Source organism: Pocillopora damicornis, chromosome 2 (assembly GCF_964200805.1).
Source record: "Pocillopora damicornis chromosome 2, jaPocDami1.2, whole genome shotgun sequence".
In the NCBI taxonomy this organism is placed as follows: domain Eukaryota; kingdom Metazoa; phylum Cnidaria; class Anthozoa; order Scleractinia; family Pocilloporidae; genus Pocillopora; species Pocillopora damicornis.
In genome coordinates, this window is record NC_142671.1 from 17,584,663 (window position 1) to 17,599,757 (window position 15,095).

At 40.2% G+C, this 15,095-nt stretch overlaps 1 protein-coding gene across 1 annotated transcript; it reads left to right on the top strand.

Moving 5' to 3' along the window:
- The first annotated feature begins 675 nt into the window (after positions 1-675).
- On the top strand, positions 676-15,055 carry LOC113669831 (uncharacterized). Its single transcript, XM_089196319.1, has 63 exons — positions 676-924; positions 3,090-3,338; positions 3,788-3,892; positions 3,963-4,031; positions 4,171-4,233; positions 4,327-4,395; positions 4,462-4,554; positions 4,719-4,778; positions 4,855-4,923; positions 4,997-5,065; positions 5,141-5,209; positions 5,284-5,352; positions 5,428-5,493; positions 5,568-5,636; positions 5,712-5,780; positions 5,855-5,923; positions 5,999-6,067; positions 6,142-6,210; positions 6,286-6,354; positions 6,429-6,509; positions 6,585-6,653; positions 6,728-6,796; positions 6,872-6,940; positions 7,015-7,095; positions 7,171-7,239; positions 7,314-7,382; positions 7,458-7,526; positions 7,601-7,669; positions 7,745-7,813; positions 7,888-7,956; positions 8,032-8,100; positions 8,175-8,243; positions 8,319-8,387; positions 8,462-8,530; positions 8,606-8,674; positions 8,749-8,817; positions 8,893-8,961; positions 9,036-9,104; positions 9,180-9,248; positions 9,323-9,391; positions 9,467-9,535; positions 9,754-9,822; positions 9,897-9,965; positions 10,041-10,106; positions 10,181-10,249; positions 10,325-10,393; positions 10,469-10,534; positions 10,609-10,677; positions 10,754-10,816; positions 10,892-10,960; positions 11,046-11,114; positions 11,188-11,256; positions 11,332-11,397; positions 11,472-11,540; positions 11,616-11,684; positions 11,759-11,827; positions 11,903-11,971; positions 12,190-12,258; positions 13,703-13,771; positions 13,847-13,915; positions 13,992-14,057; positions 14,352-14,477; positions 14,550-15,055. Exons 1-63 carry the CDS (start codon positions 828-830, stop codon positions 14,810-14,812), a joined length of 4,854 nt encoding a protein of 1,617 aa, XP_089052445.1. The 5' UTR covers positions 676-827; the 3' UTR covers positions 14,813-15,055.
- The last annotated feature ends 40 nt before the right edge of the window (positions 15,056-15,095 follow it).

The following is a 15,095-nucleotide window of genomic DNA, read 5'->3' on the forward strand; positions in this document are numbered from 1 at the left end:
TTATGATTGTCCATCTCAACGGTGCGATAAGCGAATGGGGTGATTTCCGCGTTGCTTAGAGTTAAATTGCGCTGTAGATATTCGGGTTATCTATTTGCTACATCATTGAAAGATCGTGGTGAAAGAGAAGAACTACCAGTGATCGTCATCAAGGCAATACGCCCCGTATTCTATTTTTGGTGTAACAAAAAACCCGCAGTTTGGTTACCTACTCGCTTATTTGGCTTTTTGTATGCATCTCAGAATTTCATTCTAAAAAGCTACACCACTGTGACAACTCATTTCCAGACTGTTTCATCTTCATCTGCAGTGAATCGAACAAGATCATCTGTTCAAGTTGGCAGACTGATTGACACGACATGTAGGTGCGATAATATGGTAGCAGTAATGCCAAAAAAAAAACCTTGCTACTTCTCTTGTCTTGCCTAAGTGTTGGAAATTAGGGAAAAGTACCCCTCCGTTCTTTCGGCGGTATAATGCACGCAGCATTTTGCGCGTGCAGCGTTCTACTTTTGAAACAAGGCGGTAAGGCCTTTTTTAAAGAAAGACTCCAAAGCTAACGTTATGTTTACATAGCCTTAGCGGTACTATCATTACTGTTCAAAATTTACAAAAAGCGACCTTGACTTTACGGCAATTACTGATTTACAGGGATATGAGGTGATCTCCATTATTTGTAATTATTTAATTCACGAGGCACGACGTCAAATGTACTAATTCGTTATTGTGACGTAGAATTAGTATTGCGAAACTTTTCTTCACATTAGGAGTTGAGTTGCAGTGCGGAGACAAAATTTTCTTATAAGAGAGATTTTCTACAAGGAGAAATGAAATTGTGGGTCGGGATTGTGTTCTTGGTTGTGTCGACACAACTGGGAATCAATGCTCGGCCCATTCCAAGATCAAAACCACTACTAAATGATGGTAGGTAAACATTCCTTGGGTTTCCTACTGAATAATATACATGAAAAAATTACTCGGTTCTGATTGGTTAAGATAAGTGTAGTTTTCAGGTAATTCAATATAAAAGAGGGTTAATTCAGTGCAAAGAAGTTACAAACCAGACATTCTGATTGGTCAATAATCAAATGCGAGCCTTGGATGTCGCAACATTTGGATACGCTGAAAATTTGCGAGCGAACAATGGCCGGCGTTTTGAGTAGGTTTTCTTTCGCCACCGTAACAACAATAGAGCAGCTGAGAAACAGCTCTAATAACGAAAACACTACCTTTTGGTTGTCGGTTTGGAAAAAGTGGTGTTTAGAGAAAGGAATTGCTAAGGAAATCGAAAATTACGAGCCGACCCAGCCTAACACTTTACTCGAGCCATTCTACCCCAAAATTAAAAACAAACATGGTTAAACCTCGCAAACGACGATTCCATTTCATCGAAAGTGATTCGGACACAGACTGAAGAATTCCTTGAACTGTTTCGCCGGACTTTGAACTTTTTTGCGTCTTAGAGATGTGAAAATATTGTATATTATTGTTTTGATTGTACGCAGTTGTTTTGACCGAACGCGCACTGTCACTTGCAGGTTTGAATAAATTATTTTTGCACTTGATGCGCGCGCTTTGCTTCTGCATAATAGGCCATTTTCCAGTTGTGTACTTAGTTGCTAAGCCTTTGATTTGGAGTGAGGCTGAAGGTGACCTTGTTGTGATAGAGACCAGTATCCAATTAGCATGATAACAAAGTCATTTGCATTTGAAAAGCAGCAAGGTTTGTATCATAACAAGGTCACCCTTAGCCTCATTCCTGTTCAAAGGCTTGGCAACCAAGCACACAACTGTAAAATGGACTATTATGACAAGCTATCTCGTATTTTTTCATGTATATTATTAATACGAAATCACATGATTTTCCTCGTGCAATTTGGAATAAATAAGCACTCGCAAATTTTTTCAAAGACCACAAATTGCACGAGCCCTTTGGGCGAGTGCAATTTTGTTAGTCTTTGAGAAAAAATTACTCGTGCTTATTTATTGCACTCGAAATCATGTGATTACCTATATAATAATGATTAATAGGTCAACCGGGTATATCGTCTTGTGGGGTCACCAACCAATGACTGGAGCTTATGAACGAAGGCCAATCATTGTAACATTATTAATTATAGAAAGTGATAGCACAAAGTTGGCAGACGTATCCTGCTTCAGGCGCAGGAAAATGTAATCGACAAGATCATAGCGCGAATTACTATGCCAGACATAGAACTTGGTAGGGCAAAACCAAAGTTAGTAATAAAAAACAGCTCTAATCGCCGAAGGTCATGTTGATAAAGCATTTTTAAATTCTAATTTCCTCATTTTTTATGCGGTTGGGGAGGGTACATCGAACACTAGGGGTGAATTTGTTCGACATTATCAGTAATAAAAAGAGCTGCACGCACTTCTTTAATGGATTGCGCGACCCAAGTGATGCTAAAATTTTATTGAGTAGTTTATCTGAAGCAAAGTGACTAATAAAGCAACGACTGCTGAAAAGCGCTTGTGTTAAAACTACTGAGTTTTAAGTACTTTGCAGCCAACTTTCAGCGTTTGTCCAGGAATGAAACAGTCGAACTGAGGTGTTCAAAAGATAGGCTGTATATCCATGTCAGACAACTGTCAATAGGCATAACCCTTGATGTAAATTCCCGACAACTTTCAATTTTTCAAAACCTTCCCTGATTCTTTGGCAAGTCTGTAGTGTTGCGACCATTGCTATGGCTCCAGGGCGTTAGCCCGCGAAAGTCCGTGATGTGTACATACGTTTTTTTAACTCTGTTATTCTAAGTTGTTTAGTTTCTGATACGTCGTGCGCGTAGATTTTCATTTTAAGGTAGTTAAAGTAAAGTACTCTTAAGCTCACGATAAGTCAGTTCTGGCTCGGCGAAATGGTATCAAAGGTTTCGAAGAGTAACGGTAGGGTTCAGAATAATAATTTACGTATGGCTGGACACTGACACTAAATTTCCTAAAGAGTAGTTAAGATGAAAAGCTATCAGCCAACAGTCTTCCACAGTCTGATGACGTCAGTTTTAGTCTCGATGGAAAACTTTCATAAACATCCCCGTTCTTAGGAAGACTTCTGTTCCTCGATACAGGAGTTCTACAGGACATGAAACACCCTCCTGATAAAATTTCCCGTGGCACAGAAGGAGCGTTCAAAGAAAGCGAAGAACCAGATGATTATTTTAGATCTATTGATGAAGAGAAAAGCACAGACGAAGAAAAGATCGATGAATCATCCGAAGACCAGTCTTCCCTTTACGGTGAAGACATGGATATTTCAGATCGGAATAAAGATGATGCTTTTTACTATCGTCAAATAGAAGATGACATTGATAACAAAGGTATGAGTCAAAACGATGATAATAATCATGATGACTCAGAAAATTTTTAAGGTGTTCCCGATCACTCTGAGAATTCCGAGTGGAAAGAAAATGATATTGATGCCATTTTCGATTATGAAGGTAAGCCCCATGAGCCTGAAGATTCATGTCTCGACAATGAAAGTGACCCGGTGACTCTGAGGATTCAGGGTGGAATGAAGACGCTATGCATAAGTCATTGAATTCTTAACGTACCCTCGGAACTAAGAGTCATTAACATCAACTTATAAATAACCTTACAATGATGTAGCTCTTGATTCTGACGATAAACTTCATGACATTGAATATATATATACCAGAGTGAGGATTATACTACAGTTGTAATGACTTCCCTAGCATTAAAGGTAGGTACCCCGAAAATGATCCACCTCCGAATGAAGATGATATTAACGACTCTTTGCATGATAAAGGTGGAGCCGATGACGATGAAGAAGCCAACTGGACTAACGGTGATGATTACAACGAAAATGCCGAGTGGAGAGACAAAGAAGGAGGTGACTCTATCGATGGTGAAGGTAGGCCCCCACGACCTTGAAAATTAACATCGGAATTGAGATGATACTAATGACCATCTTGGTGCTATAGGTGATCCGGGTGACGATGAAGACGCAGAGTGGAGAGACGGTGATTATGATCACTCTATCGATAGTGAGGGTAAGTTCCGTACAACAGACATTGACAATGACGTTGATACAAATGAATCCCTAAGTACTTAAAGCAATCCCCATGAAACTTATCACGCAGAATCCACATCGGAGTAAAGATGATACTAATAACCCTCTTTGTGCTTAAGGTGAGCCCAATGACGATGAAGATGCCAAGTGGAGCGACGGTGATGACTTAATCAACAGTGACGGTAAGCCCCATGAAAGTACGGGTTTATATGAGAATGACACTGATGCTAATGATATCCCTGCTTAAAGCACTAACAGCTTACTTTTTGTTAAAGGTGAGCCGGATGTCGATGAAGATGCTGAGTTAAGTGGCGGTGATCGTGATGAGTCTAGCGATGCTGATGGTGAGCTAGAAAATGAGAATTTATATGTCAATAACGTCGATACTAATGACCTTCTTGGTATTTAAGGTGAACTCGATAGAACTGAAGACTTAACTGAAAACAATGATGATCCTGATGATTACTTCGGTATTGAGGACGAGCACAGTGATTATTCTGATGGTAAGCTTCCTGAAACTCAAAATTTTTTTATCAGAATAAGAATGATACTTATGTTACCTTTAGTACTAAAGGGGAGCCCCAGATAGTTCCACGAAACTTATAATGGTGAATAACCAAAGAGAGGGAGGACACTAACGTTTCTCTTGATGCTCTGGGTGAACTAGATGGCGATGAAGATATCGAAAGGAGTGAAAGTGAGGATGATGACCTCATCCATAGCGAAGGTAAGCCTCAGAAAACTTTTTCGTGGAGATTGACATCGAAATAAAGATGATACTAACGGCTCTCATTGTGCTAAAGGTGAGCCAGATGGCGATGAAGATGCCGAGTGGAGTGACAGTGAAGAAGATGACTTCATTGATAATGAAGGTAAGTCTTAGGAAAGTAACACAAAGATTGACATCGCAATTAGGATGATGCAATAACTCTCTTTATGCTAAAGGTGAGCTGGGCGGCGACGAAGATGTCAAATGGAGAGAAAATGACGATATTGACCTCGTGGATAGCGACGGTAAGACCCACTAAACTTATCATGAAGATTGACATGGGAATTAAGATGATACTATGGACTCTCTTTGTACTTAAGGTGAGCAAAAACGCGATGAAGATGCCGATTGGATAGACAGTAAAGATGATGACTTCATCGACAATGAAGGTAAGCTTAATGAAAGTAACATGGAATTTGACATTGGAGTTAAAATGATACAAATGACTATTTTTGTGCTAAAGGTGAGCAGGATGACGATAGAGATGTCGAGTGGAGAGACAGTCAAGATGATGGCCCCGTCGATAGTGATGGTAAGCCCCATGAAACTTATCCTGAGAATTGACATCGGAATAACAATGACATTAACAACTCTCTTTATGCTACAGGTGAGACTGATGGTGATGAAGATATCGAGTGGAGTGACAATGATGATAATTCTATTGATAGTGAAGGTAACCCTTATGAAACAAATCATAGATTCCACATAAGAACTAGGATTACACTAACAACTCTCTTTTTGCCAAAGGTGAGCCGAATGGCGATGATGATACCGACGGGAGAGACAGTGACGATAATGACCTCATCAATAGTGAAGGTAGGCCTCATAAAAATTACCATAGAGATTCACTTCATAATCAAGATGATGTAAACGGCTCTCCCTGTTATAAAGGTGAGCCAGATGGCGATGAAGATGTCGAGTGGAGGGACACTAAAGATGATGACCTTATCGATCGTAAAGGTAAGCATTATGAAAGTAACGTGAAGATTAACATCGGAATTAAGATGATACAAATGACTATCTTTGTGCTAAAGGTGAGCCGGATGGCGATGAAGATGTCGAATGGAGAGACAGTGACGATGATGACCTCGTTGATGATGATGGTAAGTTCCCCGAAACTTATCCTAAAGATTAACATCGGATTTAAGATGATACTCACGACTCCCTTTGTGCTACAGGTGAGCGAGATAGCGATGAAGATGCCGATTGGAGAGACGGTGAAGATGATGACTTCATGGATAGTGAAGGTAAGCTTTATGAAAGTAACATGAAGTTTGATATCGGAGTTAAGATAGTACAATTAACTATCTTTGTGCTAAAGGTGAGCCGGATGGCGATGAAGATGTCGAATGGAGAGACAGTGACGATGATGACCTCGTTGATGATGATGGTAAGTTCCCCGAAACTTATCCTAAAGATTAACATCGGATTTAAGATGATACTGACGACTTCCTTTGTGCTACAGGTGAGCGAGATAGCGATGAAGATGCCGATTGGAGAGACGGTGAAGATGATGACTTCATGGATAGTGAAGGTAAGCTTTATGAAAGTAACATGAAGTTTGATATCGGAGTTAAGATAGTACAATTGACTATCTTTGTGCTAAAGGTGAGCCGGATGGCGATGAAGATGTCGATGAAGATGTCGAATGGAAAGACAGTGACGATGATGACCTCGTTGATGATGATGGTAAGTTCCCCGAAACTTATCCTAAAGATTAACATCGGATTTAAGACGATACCAACGACTCCCTTTGTGCTACAGGTGAGCGAGATAGCGATGAAGATGCCGATTGGAGAGACGGTGAAGATGATGACTTCATGGATAGTGAAGGTAAGCTTTATGAAAGTAACATGAAGTTTGATATCGGAGTTAAGATAGTACAATTGACTATCTTTGTGCTAAAGGTGAGCCAGATGGCGATGAAGAAGTCGAATGGAGAGACAGTGACGATAATGACCTCGTTGATGATGATGGTAAGTTCCCCGAAACTTATCCTAAAGATTAACATCGGATTTAAGATGATACTCACGACTCCCTTTGTGCTACAGGTGAGCGAGATAGCGATGAAGATGCCGATTGGAGAGACGGTGAAGATGATGACTTCATGGATAGTGAAGGTAAGCTTTATGAAAGTAACATGAAGTTTGATATCGGAGTTAAGATAGTACAATTGACTATCTTTGTGCTAAAGGTGAGCCGGATGGCGATGAAGATGTCGATGAAGATGTCGAAGGGAGAGACAGTGACGATGATGACCTCGTTGATGATGATGGTAAGTTCCCCGAAACTTATCCTTAAGATTAACATCGGATTTAAGATGATACTCACGACTCCCTTTGTGCTACAGGTGAGCGAGATAGCGATGAAGATGCCGATTGGAGAGACGGTGAAGATGATGACTTCATGGATAGTGAAGGTAAGCTTTATGAAAGTAACATGAAGTTTGATATCGGAGTTAAGATAGTACAATTGACTATCTTTGTGCTAAAGGTGAGCCGGATGGCGATGAAGATGTCGAATGGAGAGACAGTGACGATGATGACCTCGTTGATGATGATGGTAAGTTCCCCGAAACTTATCCTAAAGATTAACATCGGATTTGAGATGATACTCAAGACTCCCTTTGTGCTGCAGGTGAGGGAGATAGCGATGAAGATACCGATTGGAGAGACGGTGAAGATGATGACTTCATGGATAGTGAAGGTAAGCTTTATGAAAGTAACATAAAGTTTGATATCGGAGTTAAGATAGTACAATTGACTATCTTTGCGCTAAAGGTGACACGGATGGCGATGAAGATGTCGAATGGAGAGACAGTGACGATGATGACCTCGTTGATGATGATGGTAGGTTCCCCGAAACTTATCCTAAAGATTAACATCGGATTTAAGATGATACTAACGACTTCCTTTGTGCTACAGGTGAGCGAGATAGCGATGAAGATGCCGATTGGAGAGACGGTGAAGATGATGACTTCATAGATAGTGAAGGTAAGCTTTATGAAAGTAACATGAAGTTTGATATCGGAGTTAAGATAGTACAATTGACTATCTTTGTGCTAAAGGTGAGCCGGATGACGACGAAGATGTCGAATGGAGAGACAGTGACGATGATGACCTCGTTAATGATGATGGTAAGTTCCCCGAAACTTATCCTAAAGATTAACATCGGATTTAAGACGATACTAACGACTCCCTTTGTGTTACAGGTGAGCGAGATAGCGATGAAGATGCCGATTGGAGAGACGGTGAAGATGATGACTTCATGGATAGTGAAGGTAAGCTTTATGAAAGTAACATGAAGTTTGATATCGGAGTTAAGATAGTACAATTGACTATCTTTGTGCTAAAGGTGAGCCGGATGGCGATGAAGAAGTCGAATGGAGAGACAGTGACGATGATGACCTCGTTGATGATGATGGTAAGTTCCCCGAAACTTATCCTTAAGATTAACATCGGATTTAAGATGATACTCACGACTCCCTTTGTGCTACAGGTGAGCGAGATAGCGATGAAGATGCTGATTGGAGAGACGGTGAAGATGATGACTTCATAGATAGTCAAGGTAAGCTTTATGAAAGTAACATGAAGTTTGATATCGGAGTTAAGATAGTACAATTGACTATCTTTGTGCTGAAGGTGAGCCGGATGGCGATGAAGATGTCGAATGGAGAGACAGTGACGATGATGACCTCGTTGATGATGATGGTAAGTTCCCCGAAACTTATCCTAAAGATTAACATCGGATTTAAGATGATACTCACGACTCCCTTTGTGCTGCAGGTGAGCGAGATAGCGATGAAGATGCCGATTGGAGAGACGGTGAAGATGATGACTTCATGGATAGTGAAGGTAAGCTTTATGAAAGTAACATGAAGTTTGATATCGGAGTTAAGATAGTACAATTGATTATCGTTGTGCTAAAGGTGAGCCGGATGGCGATGAAGAAGTCGAATGGAGAGACAGTGACGATGATGACCTCGTTGATGATGATGGTAAGTTCCCCGAAACTTATCCTAAAGATTAACATCGGATTTAAGATGATACTCACGACTCCCTTTATGCTACAGGTGAGCGAGATAGCGATGAAGATGCCGATTGGAGAGACGGTGAAGATGATGACTTCATGGATAGTGAAGGTAAGCTTTATGAAAGTAACATGAAGTTTGATATCGGAGTTAAGATAGTACAATTGACTATCTTTGTGCTAAAGGTGAGCCGGATGGCGATGAAGATGTCGAATGGAGAGACAGTGACGATGATGACCTCGTTGATGATGATGGTAAGTTCCCCGAAACTTATCCTAAAGATTAACATCGGATTTAAGATGATACTCACGACTCCCTCTGTGCTACAGGTGAGCGAGATAGCGATGAAGATGCCGATTGGAGAGACGGTGAAGATGATGACTTCATGGATAGTGAAGGTAAGCTTTATGAAAGTAACATGAAGTTTGATATCGGAGTTAAGATAGTACAATTGACTATCTTTGTGCTAAAGGTGAGCCGGATGGCGATGAAGATGTCGAATGGAGAGACAGTGACGATGATGACCTCGTTGATGATGATGGTAAGTTCCCAGAAACTTATCCTAGAGATTAACATCGGAATCAAGATGATACTAACGACTCCCTTTGTGCTACAGTTGAGCGAAATAGCGATGAAGATGCCGATTGGAGAGACGGTGAAGATGATGACTTCATGGATAGTGAAGGTAAGCTTTATGAAAGTAACATGAAGTTCGATATTGGAGTTAAGATAGTACAATTGACTATCTTTGTGCTAAAGGTGAGCCGGATGACGACGAAGATGTCGAATGGAGAGACAGTGACGGTAATGATCTCGTCGCTCGTAACGGTTAGCCTAATGAAAGTTATCATGAAGATTCAAAACGGAAGCAAGATGATACTAACGACTCTCTTTGTGCTACAGGTGAGCCAGATAGCGATGAAGATGCCAATTGGATAGATAGTGAAGATGGTGATTTCATCGATAGTGAAGGTAAGCTTTATGAAAGTAACATGGAGTTTGACATCGGAATTGAAATGATACAAACGGCTTTCTTTATAATAAAGGTGAGCAGGATGACGATGAAGATGTCGAGTGGAGAGACAGTCAAGATGATGGCCCCGACGAAAGTGATGGTAAGCCTCATGAAACTTATCATAAAAATTGGCTTCGGAATAAGGATGATATTAACAACTCTCTTTGTGCTACAGGTGAGACTGATGGTGATGAAGATATCGAGTGGAGTGACAGTGATGATAATTCTATTGATAGTGAAGGTAACCCTTATGAAACAAATCATAAATTCCACATCAGAACTAGAATTACACTAACGACTCTCTTTTTGCCAAAGGTGAGCCGGATGACGATGCAGATACCGATGGGAGAGACCGTGAAGATAATGACCTCATCGATAGTGAAGGTAAGCCTAATGAAAGTTACCATGAAGATTCACATCGTAATCAAGATGATGTAAACGACTCTCCCTATTATAAAGGTGAGCCAGATGGCGATGAAGATGTTGAGTGGAGAGACAGTGACTATGATGACCTAGTCGATAGTGATGGTAAGTCCCATGAAATTTTTCATGAGAATTGACATCGGAATTAGGATGATATTAACAACTCTTCTTGTGCTATAGGTGAGGCACATGGCGGTGAGGATCTCGAGTGGAGTGACGATGATGACATTTCTATTGATAGTAAAGGTAACCCCAATGAAACTAATCACGAAGTTCACGTCAGAATTACGATAATACTTACAGCTCTCTTTGTGCTAAAGGTGAGCCGGATGGTGATAAAGACACCGATTGGAGAGACAGTGAGGATGATGACCTCATCGATAATGAAGGTAAGCCTCAGAAAACTTTTTCATGGAGATTGACGTTGAAATTAAGAGGATACTGAAGGTTCTCATCGTGCTAAAGGTGATGGCGATGAAGATGTCGAGTGGAGTGGCAGTGAAGATGATGACTTCTTTGATACTGAAGGTAAGCCTTATGAAAGTAACATGAAGATTGAAGATTGAAATTAAAATGATGCAAATGGCTCTCTTTGTGCTAAAGGTGGACGGGATGTCGATGAAGATGTCGAGTGGAGAGGCAGTGACCATGATGACCTCGTTGATAATGATGGTAGGCTCCCTGAAACTTATAAAGACTGACATCGGAATTAAGATGATACTAACGACTCTCTTAAACGACTCTCCCTGTTATAAAGGTGAGCCAGATGGCGATGAAGATGTCGAGTGGAGAGACAGTGATGATGATGACTTAATCGATAGTGAAGGTAAGCTTTATGAAAGTTACTAGAGTTTAACATCGGAGTTAAGACCATACAAATGACTATCTTTGTGCTACAGGTAAGCAGGATAATGATGAAGATGTCGAGTGGAGAGACAGTCACGATGATGGCCTTGTCCACAGTGATGGTAAGCCCTATGAAACTTATCCTGAAAATTGACATCGGAATAAGGATGATATTAATAACTCTCTTTGTGCTTCAGCTGAGGCAGATGGTGATGATGATATAGAGTGGAGTGACAATAATGATAATTCTGTTGATAGTAAAGGTAACCCTTATGAAACAAATCATAAATTCCAAATCAGAACTAGGATTATACTAACGACTCTTTTTTTGCCAAAGTTGAGCCGGATGGTGATGAAGATATTGATGGGAGAGACAGTGAAGATAATAACCTCATTGGCAGTGAAGGTAAGGCTTATGAAAGTTACCATGGAGATTCACATCGCAATCAACATGATGTAAACGACTCTCCCTGTTATAAAGGTGAGCCAGATGGCGATGAAGATGTCGAGTGGAGAGATGGTGAAGATGATGACTTCATCGATAGTGAAGGTAAGCCTTACGAAAGTAACGTGAAGATTGACATCGGAATTAAGATGATACAAATGACTATCTTTCTGCTAAAGGTATGCCAAGTGGCGATAATGATGTCGAATGGAGAGACAGTGACGATGATGACCTCGTTGATAATGATGGTAAGCTTCCTGAGACTTATCATAAAGATTGACATCGGAATTAAGATGATATTAACGACTCTCTTTGTGCTACAGGTGAGCCAGATAGCGATGAAGATGCCGATTGGAGAGACAGTGATGATGATGACTTAATCGATAGTGAAGGTAAGCTTTATGAAAGTAACTCCGAGTTTGACATCGGAATTGAGATGAAGCAAATGGCATTCTTTGTGCTAAAGGTGAGCAGTATGGCGATGAAGATGCCGAATGGAGAGACAGTGACGATGATGACCTCGTCGATAATGATGGTAGGCTCCCCGAAACCTATCACAAAGATTGACACCTGAATTAAGATGATACTAACGACTCTCTTTGTGCTACAGGTGAGCGACATATCGATGAAGATGCCAAGTGGAGGGAAAATGAAGATGATGACTTCAGCGATAGAACAGGTAAGCTTTATGAAAGCATTATGGAGTCTGACATCGGAATTAAGATGATAAATATATGTTATTTGCCGGCTGGGAGGTCCGTATGGTGAAAAACTGTGACCGAGGTCTTGAAAATACTGCCCGAGGCCGTAGGCCGAGGGCAGCATTTTCAAGACCGAGGTCACAGTTTTTCACCATACGGACCGACTCATAGCCGGTAAATAACATATTTATTGTTTTTAAACTTGACGAAATTCTTTCCGAAAGAACCCGAATGATTTATGGCCGTAAATACGGCAAGATCTTCCATAAACTGAACAATTTTTGAGTGGGTAAATGGTAGTTAAAATAGAGGTGATGCAAATTTAGGAGAGATGCCTCAGCGAAACATTTTCATTTCCGTAACGATAAAGGTGATTTAAAAGGCTTCCAAACAAACTTTGAAACATTATTTTTACAAGTATCTGTCACAATCTGACACCTGTCAATTAGAGAGCGCGCAAGAAAAAAAAAGCGAAGGAACATTTGAAAACCAACAGAACTAGTTTGGCAAGGACTGTCATGACAATGTTTTCTTCAAAATCAGTTAATGATCTAACGGAAAGTATTATTCACTCTCATCGACGATTCATTCATGTACGAAGATTTACCTCTGTTCATTAAGTAAACGGCGTGGAAAGTAATTGTGAGTAAATTCAATCTTTTTATTTTGAAGTTGTGAGAGTTTGCTCGTTTGTTTGCTGTAATGGCGTGTTTAACTCTGATCTTTCCTTCACAAAAACTAAATTCGAACGGCACACTCCAACGAGACACAAGGGAATGTAATGCGGCCTTTTCTCAAAAAATTCCTTCAATTTCTGTTGTGCAATTTAAGGTACAAATGTCCAAATTGAACGGAATTGGAAAGACTCACCAGGAGCGTATATTTGTTGTAGAACTTAAATTAAAACTTCGCTCGCTCTTTCACTATGAACAAATTGCTCGAGAAAATTCAGATATTAAATGAATGAAAGTTCCATCGTTCAGTTTAACTGTAACCAAATACCTCACGTTCCAACTTTCTGGGTACTTTTTGTGAACGATTAAAATTAATTGCAGAAGGTTTTTAGGCCGCTTGTCAACCAACGTAATGACACTATTGTTTATACAAATTCATTCTGAAACCAATATTTTCTGTCAATCAAAGTGATTTGATAGAGAGAAAAGAGAGGATTCATAAGTTATTTATCGGCTTGAGGTAGTGACCGACGTGTTTGCTTAAAAATACTGCCCAGCCGGAAAACGAGGTATATTTATGAAAAATGACAACGAAAGTTGGGATGTACTCGGCGACTCACGAAAGCGTTACCGTGGCCCGTGGGCAGAGATAGGAAAATACTGACCGGGTAAAGAACCAATCAGATTGCAAGATTCGTTACCGTGCCCTCTAAAAAAACAATAAAAGTGATTATCTTTTTTGCTAAAGGTGAACTGGATGGTGATAAAGACACCGAATGGAGTGACAGTGAGGATGATGACCTCATCGATAGTGAAGGTAAGCTTCATAAAAGCTATTATGGAGATTAACATTGCAATCAAAATTGTATTAACAACTCTCCTTGTGCTTAAGGTGAGCTAGAAGGTGATGAAGATATCGAGTGGAGGGACAGTGAGGATGATGACCTCATTGATAGTGAAGGTAAGCCTCAGAAATTTTTGTTATGGTGATTGACGTCAAAATTAAGGTGATACTAACGGCTCTGTTTGTGCTTAAGGTGAGCCAAATGGCTATGAGGATGTCGAGTGGAGTGACGGTGGTGATGACTCTATTGATAGTAAGGGTAAGTTCCATGAAAGTTAGGATTTCTCTCTCAATAACGCCAAAAGTAATGAGCTCTTGGCATTAAAGGTGAATTTGATGGAACGGAAGACCTTGATCACCATGATGATGATAGAACTGACTACTCTGGTATCGAAGAGGAGCTCGTTGAAAATGAAGATTCGAACCAGAAAGAGGATGATACTCAGGACTCTTTCGATTTTGATGTTAAGCTTTGTTAAAGAAGATGAGCTCCAAGGTACGGGTGATTTGAATCATAAAGAAGATTTTGCTAATGACTCTTTATATATCTAAGGTGGTTCTGATGATAGAGATTGGGACCAGAGTGAAGATGACTACTCTTTCGGCACTGAGGACGACCCTTATGAAAGTGAACATTCCAAACAGAATGAAAGAAATGCTGATGACTCCTCTTCTGAAGGTGAATCAAATGAGATTTTAGATTCAAATCATCACGTAGATGATATTGACAATTAATTCGAAACGATTGTAGGTATCGAAGGTGCTCTCGATGCTAGAGACGACTTTTCAGAAACCGAAGCTTCAGATCCAGATACCGAAGATATTCGAAACGTCCCTAAATTTGTGGAGCATCACGCGCAATTTGAGGATCCAGAGTGGAGTGATGATGATGACAAAGAGGGTTCTGGAGGCTTTGGAGTTCATAATAATAATGAAGGCATAGAAACTGCATGGTGGAATGACAACAATGAAAACACTTTCGATGAGTTTGAAAATAATTTGGAGGAAATCTGAAACTTAAAGTGGAATGAGGACTTTTCTTTTTTTTCATGATAATGATGTTAATTTGATAACTGTCAACTTGCTTTCGTGGAATCTATATTTGCGGGAGGGGGGTCTTTGATCAAGATTTTACAGTGAAGGAAATATGTGGCCAATGAATAAGTGGAAATTTTGGTTTCTTTTTCTTAAAGTACAACTCCTTCTTCAGTTCTGGTATTCATAACAATAAAACTCTTTGACAGGTTGACAACACAATTTCATGGCCGATCATGCTTTGCGATCAATTTTTTGTCGT

What these genes read in the sequence shown, in the direction of transcription:
- LOC113669831 (XM_089196319.1), top strand. Translation starts at nt 828, where the DNA reads ATGAAATTGTGGGTCGGGATTGTGTTCTTGGTTGTGTCGACACAACTG. An exon ending in TGACTTCATAGATAGTGAAG is followed by an intron (nt 7,814 to 7,887) that starts GTAAGCTTTATG and finishes TTTGTGCTAAAG; the next exon opens with GTGAGCCGGATGACGACGAA. An exon ending in TAACCTCATTGGCAGTGAAG is followed by an intron (nt 11,541 to 11,615) that starts GTAAGGCTTATG and finishes CCTGTTATAAAG; the next exon opens with GTGAGCCAGATGGCGATGAA.